General features: G+C 39.9%; 1 protein-coding gene across 14 annotated transcripts in view; it reads left to right on the forward strand.

Moving 5' to 3' along the window:
• Positions 1-12,538, forward strand: part of ABCC9 (ATP binding cassette subfamily C member 9) — a 69,505-nt gene that overhangs the window by 19,114 nt on the left and 37,853 nt on the right. For all 14 annotated transcript variants that reach the window (XM_085569353.1, XM_085569357.1, XM_085569360.1 and 11 more), the window contains 6 exons: positions 1,814-1,978; positions 3,502-3,657; positions 5,483-5,617; positions 6,902-7,064; positions 7,715-7,755; positions 8,699-8,841. In XM_085569353.1, the coding sequence (XP_085425479.1) occupies positions 1,814-1,978; positions 3,502-3,657; positions 5,483-5,617; positions 6,902-7,064; positions 7,715-7,755; positions 8,699-8,841 (803 nt within the window). The remainder of the gene's footprint in view (positions 1-1,813; positions 1,979-3,501; positions 3,658-5,482; positions 5,618-6,901; positions 7,065-7,714; positions 7,756-8,698; positions 8,842-12,538) is intronic.

Genomic DNA, 12,538 nt, shown 5'->3' on the forward strand with positions numbered 1-12,538 from the left:
CAAGAAAAAGAATTTATGAGTAACTAATGAAAAGATACAGGTAAAATTATTTTACTGACACCAGAGAAGAAGTTATAAAGATATTTTCCTGCATTTGTCTCGTGACAGAGAAACATCTCCATACAGTTTTTGGAGTGTTTTATCTCTAAATAAGCAGATAGGTATGTAACAGAATAGCGTTTTCCTCTCCAGATAAAGTATTTGACTCTCATCACTATCCACATATCTTTTTCTTGGCTGCTCACTCATGACATTCATTTTCTTGACTGATGGTCTCAATTTGGCTTGAGGCTTTCACTGCACTGAAGGAGAGTTTAATTGTACAGCTTATCAAACAAAGCTTTTTATCATCCTTGAACCTGCACATGCAAGATTTGAGCCACAGAGTTACAAAGCAAAGTGCATACTTTTGTGCCTTCAAAAATGTTGGGGTTTTTTGCATGGTGAACAAACAAAGTATTTAAGCTTGAAAATAATTTCTGGATCTCAGATTTAGGAATTTGTACCTTGTCTGCTTCCTTTATCTTTTGTCCTCTTCAGTGTAGTGGCTTCAGTTGTTGCTTTTTGAAGTTTTAATGAGCATTGGCTAAAGGGAAGACTGGAATCATTGGAGATCCTGAAAGCACTTGACTTCGTGATAGTCACTGTTTCTCTTGGATACCTTTCAGAATGCATGTGCCTTTAATTTATGGATTTTGATAAACTTTCCCTTGGTTTTTCTTCCTATTTAACAGTACTCCTTCAAATTCTCTCTAGTTCCAATTAATGTGAATACATTTAATTTTATGCTTATTCTGCCTTAATTCCTGAGAACTCTATATACATTGAAAAAAAGCCATCTACTAATGTTATTTTCTTAATGATACCCCCACTATGAAAACAAAGGGAAGTTAGATGCAGCAGAATATTAAGAGGGAAGTTTTCAAATATATTTATCACACCATTAATGCATTTAAGCAACTCTTTTTTCAAGGACACTTGGGCAAATTGCTTTCTTTCTTATATTGCCCGTACCTTTCATCTCAGAATCATGCTGGATATTTCAGTAGAACAGGCTTTTTCCTTCTCTTTTTTCTTTTTTTTTTTTCCCTGTAAGAATTCCAGTGCATCCTGCTTCCAGCTGGGTCGGAAATACCAAAGGAACAGTCTTCCTTGGAGTATTTTGGTACATTTGTTTCCTTTTCTGCCTGAAACAGAGCAGAACAGTGAACACAAAAACTAGAAAATGAAAACAAAGGGCTTTAAACAATATTTTTTTTCTCTTCCATATTGAGGCATTTAAATCTCATTTTGTGTGGAATACTGGCATGTATAGTCTAATGTTATTCTGAATTTATGGCTATAATTGACTATACTTCTGGAAGGAATTGTTTCCATAGTATGCAAATGCAACATAAATAACTAATCCCATATAATAAAAAATATTTTCTTGCAGCTTTTCTGTGGGTCAGGTGGAATGAGCTTTATTTTCTACTGAGTAGCATTTCTATCCTACAAATCACCACAATTTGATGGGGAAACTAAAGACAGGGCAGACACGGTGATCTTATTGTTCCTTTCCTGCTAAAATGAAATCATTTTAGAACTGCTAAAACATCTCAATCCTCAGTCTTTGGAAAAGGAGCAGAGTTTTAAATTTGTATCCAAATTATTTTGATATAGAGGTCAGTGAGAAATCTGATTTCTATAGCTTTCCTATAATACCAGCAATGTGTTTTATTCTAATGCAATGATTAAATTTGCTTGTTTCCAGCTTCTCGGGAATATACAATCCCTCCTACGGCACTTGCATCATTTTTTCCTTTCTATTCAGGTGAAGGATCCATCAAACTCCTACCTTTCATCGGAGGAATTCCTCAGGAATGTTTATGTCTTGGCAGTCCTTCTCTTCCTGGCTCTTATCCTGCAGAGGACATTCCTGCAGGCCTCCTACTATGTGACTACAGAGACTGGCATCAACCTCCGGGGTGCCTTACTGGTGAGCAAAGATCTGCCAGGAGATTCACTAATAACAGCTCCAGCTTCATCCTTTCCTTTGTTTTGTCCTTCATCTGAAGATTGAGCTTGAAATGATGGTTTCAGGGAAGATATGTGCTGTATTTCTATACAGAAAACTGGACAAAAGAGTGCTGGCAAACTGCTGGCATCAATTCCCTTTGCTAAAAACTAATCCCATCATTCTAACCTGTTGGAAGTTTAACACCTATAAAAACTCATACATACGAAAACACATCTTTGCAGACAATGAGAGATAGATGAAGATCAGCAGTGCCATTTTGGCTCTGAATCTGCTTTGTGAGTTTGCTTGTGAGTGTGTTTCTGCTGAATGTGGACAGAGCCATCTGCAGAGTGTCCTTGTTTTATGGGAACGCTGTGCATGCGTCGGGAGTGGTGACTGGATATTTATGCCCTTTAGCACAGAGCCCTGTGGGATGGGATGGGAGTGATTCATCTGCAGGGCTGTGTCTGTAACCCCAGCATCCCTTAACCCTCTGTGAGAGCCTTATTTATGGACTGGAGCCAGCACAGCCCAGCACGTGGTGGGGGGTGTTGCAGGGCTCTCCACGGTCCTCAAGATGCAGTAGCAATCCAGAAGCAGGAACTGATGTTTTGCCAGATGCAACTAACCATGGGAATATCATCTCAGCATGGAAGCTTCTTTTTTTTTTTTTTGTATTTGCTCTGATTGATGGAGCTGCTTCAAACATTTTCTTCCTTCTCCCAGGATAGCTGGTACAGACTCGGGGATGAAAGAGCTCCTGGTTATTTCCTTTTTGTGACTCCTTTTTGTGACTCCCACTTACCAAAATTGGGACTCTTAGGAGCATATGCAGCTGATTTAATTTACCAAGCATTTCTGATTAAATCTATAGGATATACTTTATTCATGAAGAAAATAGGTCAAAAAGGACAAATTATTTTTAAAACTTCCTTGGAGCTGCAGCATTCGATGTTTGGTCATAACTGAAAATTGGGCTCACAATATTTGTCTTTAAAATTCAGTAGATGTAAGCCCTGATTAATTTTAAACCTTGTTTAACTCCTACAAATTTTATGGAGAGGAATGGCCAGGTAATGGAAAGGAACCCAAAGGAATACATACCCACTCTGATCAAACTTCACAGCATGAATTTACCTGTCTTATCAGAAACAAGGATCTCTTTGACAGACAGTGTCACAGAAAAGCAGGCTCACCAAATGCTTGTTAAAAAAGTTCTTTGGCCGGTTTCCTAAATTTTGATATTTTGTTGTAATTTTTTGTTCTATTTTAGGTCTGCGTTAAGCAACAAACATTTTAAGAGGAATTGGAGTTTTTTAAAGTCATTTCTCTCTCTTGTGCTTTCTCTCACTCTGTCTCCATCTCTCTCTGTCTCAGGTGAGAGACTGGGAGAAGGGCTGTCCTAGGTAAAGGCTGATGATGCAGTTTGAAACATCCCACTGCTACTGCTCTTTTATAATTACATCATTTTGGTAACTTCCTTTTTTCCTCCTTTCTTACAGGCAATGATATATAATAAGATCCTGAGGCTTTCTACATCCAACTTGTCCATGGGAGAGATGACACTGGGACAAATCAATAATTTGGTTGCCATAGAAACCAACCAATTAATGTGGTTCTTGTTCCTGTGCCCCAATCTGTGGGCAATGCCTGTTCAGGTAGTGCATCTGAGTAAGGGCCAGATTTCAGAGATCCTCCAGCCTGGCTGAGGACAGTGCAGCTCTGGGACACTGCTGCAAAATCCAGAGGGGAGCCTGCACTTCCCACTAAGAATAGACAGCAGAAAGGTGCCCCAAGGGCTAGAAAGGTGTTTTTCCAAGGGCCAGTGAAGAGAGAGGGTTTTTTAAGCAGGATTTCCTTGTCTGTGAAGAATGAGGACCTGCAATCCTTTTCCTGCTCCTATTTCTTCCACTGGTGATACAAATGCATTGCTTTTATTTTGCCACCTGGCATCAGCCCTAAGCATTGCTTCTGCAGTGCCCACTTGTAACAGGGTTTTGTGGCAGGACCAACAGCAATTGAAGCCTGCTTTGTGACTGACATGAGCACTGACAATGCTCAGAGGAGCTCTCATCTAAGCAAACTGACTCACTGAACACATCTGCTTCTCAAAAATGCTGGGAAATAAATGGAGGCAGATCTTCAGGAAGGAAAGGTTGAGATTATTTACCTTGAAAGAAATCTTCAAAAATGCCAATGACTTAATGACCTGAGGCATGCTGATTTTCCATGAAGCTTGGACTCCTGTTGCCTCTTCAGAATTTTAGCTCAGGGTGTTTTTGGCATGATCCTTACCTGTCAGTGATCCCACTGACATTAAAGAATGTTTTAAAGGGGTAGAACCAACTCTTATAATAGATCTGTTTTGCTGAATTTCCTGAAACTGTTTCAGTAATCTCTTTTATTAGTCAGTAATTACTACTATTAATGGGTTGGGTAGGGTTTAGAGTGTCATGAAATAGTTTATGACAAAAAGGCAAAAAAGGCTACATGGAAACGGAAATTAGAAATTATATATATGGTTTAATTTCACTAAAGTGGATGGAAGCATTGCTATCAATACTTTGAAAATTATTTAAATGAACAGGTGATCTGATTACTGTGGCTACGTATGGTAATTTGCAGTACAGGAGCCTGAAAAGCTAAATATTGCTTTAAAAATGTTAAACACTATTGATTCTTACTACTGATGTTGTATAGTAAGAAGGGAGATTTAAAGACAGACTTGTTTAAGAGATAAAAGTATGAGATATGCAACTAATTCTGTATGCTCTCTTATCGCTGAGGACATCACTCTAGCACAAAGTGGAGCTTTTAATAGAAATATTTATATAGCAGAGCTTGAATTAACTTGGGAACCAGAATCACAGCAGTCACACCACAGCCACTCCCAGGTAACCTTCTGTGGGAAGTGTTCCCAAACCCTTTGGAGGGCTAAGGCAGCATTTTCCTCCAGAGCTGCATGGTATTGATGCCCAAGCTCAGTTTGTGTCAGCCCCAGCACATCTGCTTCATGCTTCAGTGCCTGTCTGCCGTGTCCCTCTGCCTGCAGTTGCACAGGGACAGTACAACACAGTGCAACTGTGATCCACGACAGCCCTTAGACCTCTGAATGCTTCCAGAGTGAGGTAAGGAGCTCTAATGTAAATAGGACTTAAGGCCAGGAGCTCTGTAAAATGCCTCGGGGCAAGCACCATCATTTTAGTGCTCCTTTAGTTTTGTGGAAACCCAGTCTGGAATTAGAACTACCAGGCACTAACACAAACTATTTAGTTAATGTCAAAAAGAAAAGCTTCTGGGTTTATTTCCCACACTTTCCAAATGTGACCTCCTGGAGTACGGGCTCAGCTGATTTCTATGAACCATTTAAGTGTTTATTAGAAGAACAAACATTTTTCTCTTGGTGTGGTTCTGGCATATTGAAATCTATTTTTTTTTAATTTTATTTTTTTTTTTAACCCTGTGTTGCCTTTCTCTTCACAGATAATAATGGGTGTGATCCTCCTCTATAACCTGCTGGGAGTGAGTGCCTTGGTTGGGGCTGCTGTTATCGTGCTCTTAGCTCCCATCCAGTACTTCATAGCCACCAAGCTGGCTGAGGCACAGAAAAGCACTCTTGTAAGTGAATTATTTCAGTGACATTTGTGATCCAGAAACAGGGTTTCTGGGTCCTGCTCTTTTAGTTAGGGAAAACCACTGTGTGCATTTGGGCCGGCCATCCCTCAGTTGCATTGTCCCTCCCTGTCTGTTTTTCTGTGTCTCAGGGTCTCTTCCTTCCTCACAATTTGTCAGAAGAGAATCTCAAAAAAGTATGTGGGCCTTGACCTGCCTTCTCTGCAAATGGTATTTTTAATCCAACTAGCACAATTTTGTCTGAATTCCACTTCATGAAAGGGTGTTATTCCCACATGCAGATGTTGTATTTCATGGGATGTCAGCAAACAGTGCAAATGACTGATAAATTATAGCAGGAAAGTATTAAAGAATGTGCACAACCTCCCTCTGTAAAGTCTAGAGACTTTTTACTCTCAGCCCAAGCTTTGGTATTTTCTAAAAATCAGTTGGCACTGCTGGATTATTATATATTCATCTCTAATTTCTTCAGTGCTGTATTTTTCTGCCTCATTTAGTTCACCAATTAGAAATGTTTTCTGCTCCTTTGTCTAATTTTTAACTTTATTGCTGTGAACCTTGAACTTTTTAAATAAGCCTTTGATATTTAAGTTGCCAAATATTTAGAGATCCCTTTTATCTTAATATTCAAGTAACCCAATTACTGATGCATGGGTCTAATTGCCAGCACACTTCAATCCTGTTGAGTTGTGCCACTTTTTATAACTGGTACAAATTGTGCAGAGGACTTGTCCTTGCATAATTTTGGAAATAATCATTCCTGTTGCTCTATTCTGACTTCCTCTGACTCATAATATCTTTTGGATTATGATTTTACCAAAACTTATAATTACTGTTTTCTGATTAGGGGAAATTAATTATCAATTAAATATATTGATAAATATCTCACTTATTTCCACAACTAGATGCCAGATAATTCTTGCATCAGCAAATACACTGATTTAGGTTTCTGTCTATTGTTATGGACACCACTGACCTACTCACCCACCTCTCTGAGTTTCATCCTCTCTTTGAAGGGTTGGGATGTTTTGAGTTATTTTTCTTTGCAGAAAAGGGTCAATTAGTTTTCCCCTAATGGTTGTAAATATTTTAATGCAAAGAAAATGAAATTTTATATTCTTTTTCTCAGTATGGCACCTGTACAAAATCACAAATGAATAAAATTATTTATAAAATGAATTTAACAACAGAAGTGAGGAGAAAAGAGGTTGTCATTAAGACTAAAAATTGTTATCAACTTTTTTCCCCTGGTTTTCTCTTTAAATGAAGGACTATTCTACTGAGAGATTAAAGAAAACCAATGAGATACTCAAAGGCATTAAACTATTAAAGCTGTATGCCTGGGAGCACATATTTTGTACAAGTGTAGAAGAAACCAGAATGAAAGAGCTCACCAGTCTCAAAACATTTGCACTTCATACATCTCTTTCCAGTAAGTAACTGAGTTTTTATTGCTTGGAAAATCATCCTGTTTTTCATGTCAACATTCCTCCCAACTTGAACTAAAGAGAGATACAGCTGTGCCTGTGACACTTTTGTCTGTGTGTAATGTCATTAAAATAAAAAAACATGATAAATACATAACACAGAAATTCAAAAGGCTAAAATACATATAATTGATTTTTTTTGCAGTAAGTTTTCTGCTACCTTCATTATGACATTACAGTTAGGAGTTGCTTTATAGTAAGGAGGCTCCAGATAATATTGGCAGCTCTGACTGCAGCAAAGATAAATTATGTTTTCTGCATATAAATTGTGTTTTCTGCAACGTCGAAGGGTTGAGTAATGTTTTAGTTGTGTTTCATATTATTTGTGCACATAATGATTTTAATCCTAGCTTAGTAGAGTAGACAAATGAGAGAATTCCACAGCTTATTCATTAGTGTGTTTAAGATCTCTGACTATCAGGGAAGGAAACTTCTTCCTGCAGACTAATTTTTCTTTAGAAGTTTTAATTACTTGAATTGGAAATAACGGGATTATTTTAGTGTCAAACAGGATTATTTAGTGTCAAACAGTTATTGTAATAGTGTTTTGTCTTATTTCCTGTAATCTGATGAATATTTTATTTCTCTTTTCCAGTTTTTATGAATGCAGCCATACCAATAGCAGCTGTTCTTGCAGTAAGATATGGAATTTTTTCAGTTTTCCTTATAAAAAAGGAAGAGGAAATTGGGGGGAGGAGATGTTAAAAAGGAAGCAAGGAAACCATTGTTATTTTTCATAAAACCAGCAGATTAATTAAAGTGCCCCTGCTAACTGTAGGAAAGCATGACACTGGAAGTTTTCATTCCCAGAAGGTGGATTGGTAAAACCAAAGATAAAAATAATTTTTTACTATAAGAAAGAAAAATCATTACATCATGAATTTTTTACAGAAAGAAAGAAAGAAAGATAGATCATTGCAACTTGAAAGAAGACCCATTATGAAAAGCTCTTTTTGAAAGGGTTTTTGAGTGAATTTTCTTGTTCTTTAACAGCAAAATTCATTCCTGTTTCAAAATGCATTATGAGGCACCATTAAATTTTTCAAGAAAAGATACTCTGCAGTTTAAAGAGGAACAAATTTTGCTTTTCCTCTAGCTAGGTTTAAGTCTCAGCCTCATGCACTAGAGGAACTATGCCATGCTGGCCAGTAAGGAGCTTTCGTAGACCAGATTTTGAGGTCAGAGTATGATGAGAGTGTGTACAAGCATTGGAACATTTATGACCAGAATTCTGCATCTGTGAAAAAAAAACTCCTAAGATTTGTTAGATTCTTACTGGGGTTTTTTTCTGGGATGTGTGTTTCCTGTAAGCCCTAAAGTCAATTACAAAACTGTAATCAAATGCTAGATTTTACAATGAAAACTTTTTCACTCTTCAATGTGTAAACCTCTTGAAATCACTGGCAAGATTTTAAAATCTATGTTGCTTTAACAAAACACACTTTCTCTTCAGTTTATCCTGATTCCCAGTGAACTTAGGTAGTTATTAGCCTTAGGTGAGCAAAATATTTTGCTTGCTTTCCTTGTCTATCTTGTTCAAGAGTGCTTGTCCTGACACGCTCTTTTCCTGGTGTGACAGACATTTGTGACTTATGCATACACCAATGACAAGCCACTGCAGCCTGCCCAGGCATTTGCATCCCTGTCACTGTTCCACATCCTGGTTACCCCTCTGTTTCTGCTCTCCACTGTGGTTCGTTTTGCAGTCAAGGCCATCGTGAGGTAAGTGGTTCTTCTCCTTCCTCCACTCCTGAACACTCATGTTCAGCACCAGAAAAGGTTCCTACCTGCTCACGTGGAAAAGTGTTATGAGGTGGGACTCTGATACTAAAGATGTGAGAGAAATCAGTGACCCTCACTGTATGGCACAGAGACAAAGAAACACAGCACAGCAAGGACAGGGAGCTGCTGGAGCCAGGCCAGAGCAGGGACACCAAGGGGAGCAGAGGGATGGAGCAGCTCTGCTGGGAGGAAAGGCTGAGGGAACTGGGATTGTTCAGCCTGGAGAGGAGAAGGCTTTGGGGTGACCTCACTGTGGCCTTGCAGTGCCTGAAGGGAACCCACAGGGAAGATGGAGAGAGACTCTTGACAGGGGCCTGGAGTGACAGGACAAGGGGAATGGCTTCACACTGACTGAGAGTGGGTTTAGATTGGATACGAGCAATAAATTGTTCCCTGTGAGGGTGGTGAGGTCATGGCACAGGTTGCCCAGAGAAGCTTTGGCTGCCCCAGTCCTGGAAGTGTTCCAGACCAGGTGGAACATGGCTTTGAACAACCTGGGCTAGTGGAAATCGTCCCTGCACATGTCAGGGAGGTTAGAACAAGATGGTCTTTAAGATTCCTTCCAACCTAGGCCATTCTGTGATTCTATGATTCCTAATGTTTCATTATTTTTACAATTTCACTAGCTTTAGCAGTTGGGATTCAGAGCTGCACTGTTCTTCCTTGGGAGATGCTCCTCCTCTCACACTCTGGCCACCCACCACCACTCTTTCCTAGCACGCTCTGGGCTCTTGTCAGCACTGAGGGGTGAGAGAGCCTGGTGTGAAGCTCTCTCTCAGCTCCTTGTTGAAGCAAGGAAGAGTAACTGGCTTAACCCTACCTTCACATAAAGCACATTGGGCTATAAGTGATAATTTAATGATATCCTGCATCCTGTTCCAGGTATTTATTTCCGTAAAACAGCCCAACAGGGCAGCTTTCTTCATGCTGGGGTATAGGGCACTTAATCTTGAAGGAGCAGATTGGTAAAAGATTAATTTCAGGCTTTTGGGTGTTGTGTCTATAGCTTGTACGGACAGTCACAGTCATAGTGTGGTTATGCAGACCTACACACCTCCAAGATGTCCCAAGATATGCAAAATGACACCTGGCTGGCAGTAGAGTGTCAGATGCCAAGCACTAACAGGATGTCAAGGCAGAACTAACCTTCCCACCCAGAAACATCATTCCTTCATGCCAAGGCAGAGGCACATTGGCAAGATATGGCATTGTTGCTGTTACTGGTTTTGGTGGGTAATGGTAATACCAAACAGAAGTCAAGAGGACTTCAGGCTCCACAGCTGTAATTTGCCAGTGCCACACTGACTTTAAAAACAAAACAAAAAAAATTAACAGAGTTTATTTTTATCAAAGCAGGAGCAGGGCCACATGAGATGTTTTCCCTAGATTGAAAATGATTTCTGAGTAGTGGAAAATCTCCAGGCTCCTCTATAAATCATCCAAGCCTCTACATCTCTGTACTATGTTTAGCATAGCCCTAATATCAAAATGGTGTGTACATTTTCCTTAACACTGCTGGCCACCCCTCAGGGCAATATTTAAATACCAGATTTGCCAAAACAAACTGCATCCTTTGTCAGACTAATTTCCTAACATCTTTCTCCCATGAACATCATATCCCCCAAGTGAAGGATAAAGAATTTGTGTTTGGCCACTTCATGGCTCTATCCTCATTCAAATACATACATGATTATGTGCTTATTATTTTTGTGATTAAGAGCTTATACTTCAGTCAGAATCTCAATTTTCTGTTCAAGAGTAGTTCTAGTCCTACTAAAACTTATTGGGGTACCTCATTCAAATGCAAAATAAGGGCTGATGCCATTTTAGCTGCATGATCAAAACAAGGTCTTGTATCTTCTGCAAGAAAATAAATTCTTGCTTAGACCCTTATGTTAGACTGAAATTCTGATATGGAAACATATCAGAATTTATGGGGCACATAAATTTACTGTTCAAGAGAAGAGAAAGGAACAGGCATGCTGGCAGGAGGAAATAATGACAATAGCAGTGCTTTCATGCTAACCTGTCTCTGTGTTTTGAAGGTATACCGATAATTTAATACAAAGTACACAGACAGGTTTTGAAATGGACTACTTTTCCATTTGCAGATTAATGTTCAAATCACTGATCTGAAGGCATATGCCCTTCTGCTTTCTTAGTATCTGGCCCAATGTGCCTTGATTTTAGTTTTTGAAAGGTAATAGCTTTACCATGACTGGTGTCTGATTTTGTTCATCCCTTCCCTGGAATGATACTCAGATGCTTATGGTGCTCTGAAAAGAAGGGGGACAAAAAGAGGATCAAATCCTCCTGTGATGAAGAATGAATTGAACTTGTATGCTGTAATTCCCAGTGGACAATTTTAAGAGCTAAACAAAGAGTTGCTTGTGTCTCCAAGGCTGGCCATGGCTGTGCTGAGGTGTGCAGTACCCAGCTGTGTGTGCATGCTGTGCATAGAACCACGGAATCCCAGAATATGCTGAGATGGAAGGGACACATCAGGATCACTGAGTCCAGCTCCTGGCCCTGTACAGAACACCCCAGGAATCCCACCCTGTGCCTCAGAGCATTATTCAAATGCTCCCTGCACCCTGTCAGCTGTGACCAGTTTCCTGGGGAGCCTGGTCCAGTGCCTGACCAACCTCTGGGTGAAGAACTTTTTGCTGATATCCAACCTAAACCTGCTTGACACAGCTTCATGCTGTTTCCTTGAGTCCTGTCGCTGGTCACAGAGAGCAGAGATTCATAGTTGCCCCTTCACTTCCCCTCACAAAGAAGCTGCAGAACTTTCCCCTTCACTTCCCCTGGTGAGGAAGCTGCAGAACCTCTGTGAGGTCTCTCCTCAGTCTCCTCTTCTCCAGGCTGAACAATCCAGGTGACCTCAACCGTTCCTTATACGGTTTGCACTCCAGACCCTTCACCATCCTCATGACCTCCTTTGGACAGTCTCTAATATTTTTAATATCTTCTTCTATATGATGCAAAAGCTGTGTCAGGATGCACCCACTGTGGCAAGCACATTTCTTTCCCTCTCAGGATTTTTCATAGAGGTACGCAAAGAGACATGAAAGAGAAAACAATTTCTATTTCTGCTCCTTGTTTTTCCTATGTGGAATGTGTTTGGAGAATTGTTTACCTGGGGTGAGTGCTTGATTGGATTCAGGTGAGGATTGTTTGAGCCTGATGGCCAATCCAACCCACCTGGGGCTGGGCTCTCAGAGAGGGTCACTAGTTGTGCTAGAGATGGAGTTAGAGAAAGTAGTCTCTTCCTTTTTATATAGTATATTAATGTATTTTAGCATAGTTATAATAAAGAAATCATTCAGCCTTCTGAATTGAGTCAGACAACATAATTTCTTCCCATTGGGTTTGACTGCATTTACAATACACCCACTGCCCTGGCATTTCCAGAGGATGGAGGTGGGTGAATGACTTATTTCTGCACCCTGCCTGCAATGGCCTGAGAAAGGCACAGAAGAGATAAGCCTGCCAAGAGGAAAGCCATTCCCACAGAGCTCCCTTGGCACCCCATGACTTGCTCTGCTCTTCATTCCCAGCTACCAGTACAATGCTTAATTATTTTCATCTGTCCTTCTTCCACACCCATAAATCTTCATTTGCCATCAGGGTGGCA

The sequence above is a fragment of the Lonchura striata genome, chromosome 1A (assembly GCF_050655825.1).
Source record: "Lonchura striata isolate lonStrDom1 chromosome 1A, ASM5065582v1, whole genome shotgun sequence".
Taxonomy (NCBI): Eukaryota; Metazoa; Chordata; class Aves; order Passeriformes; family Estrildidae; genus Lonchura; species Lonchura striata.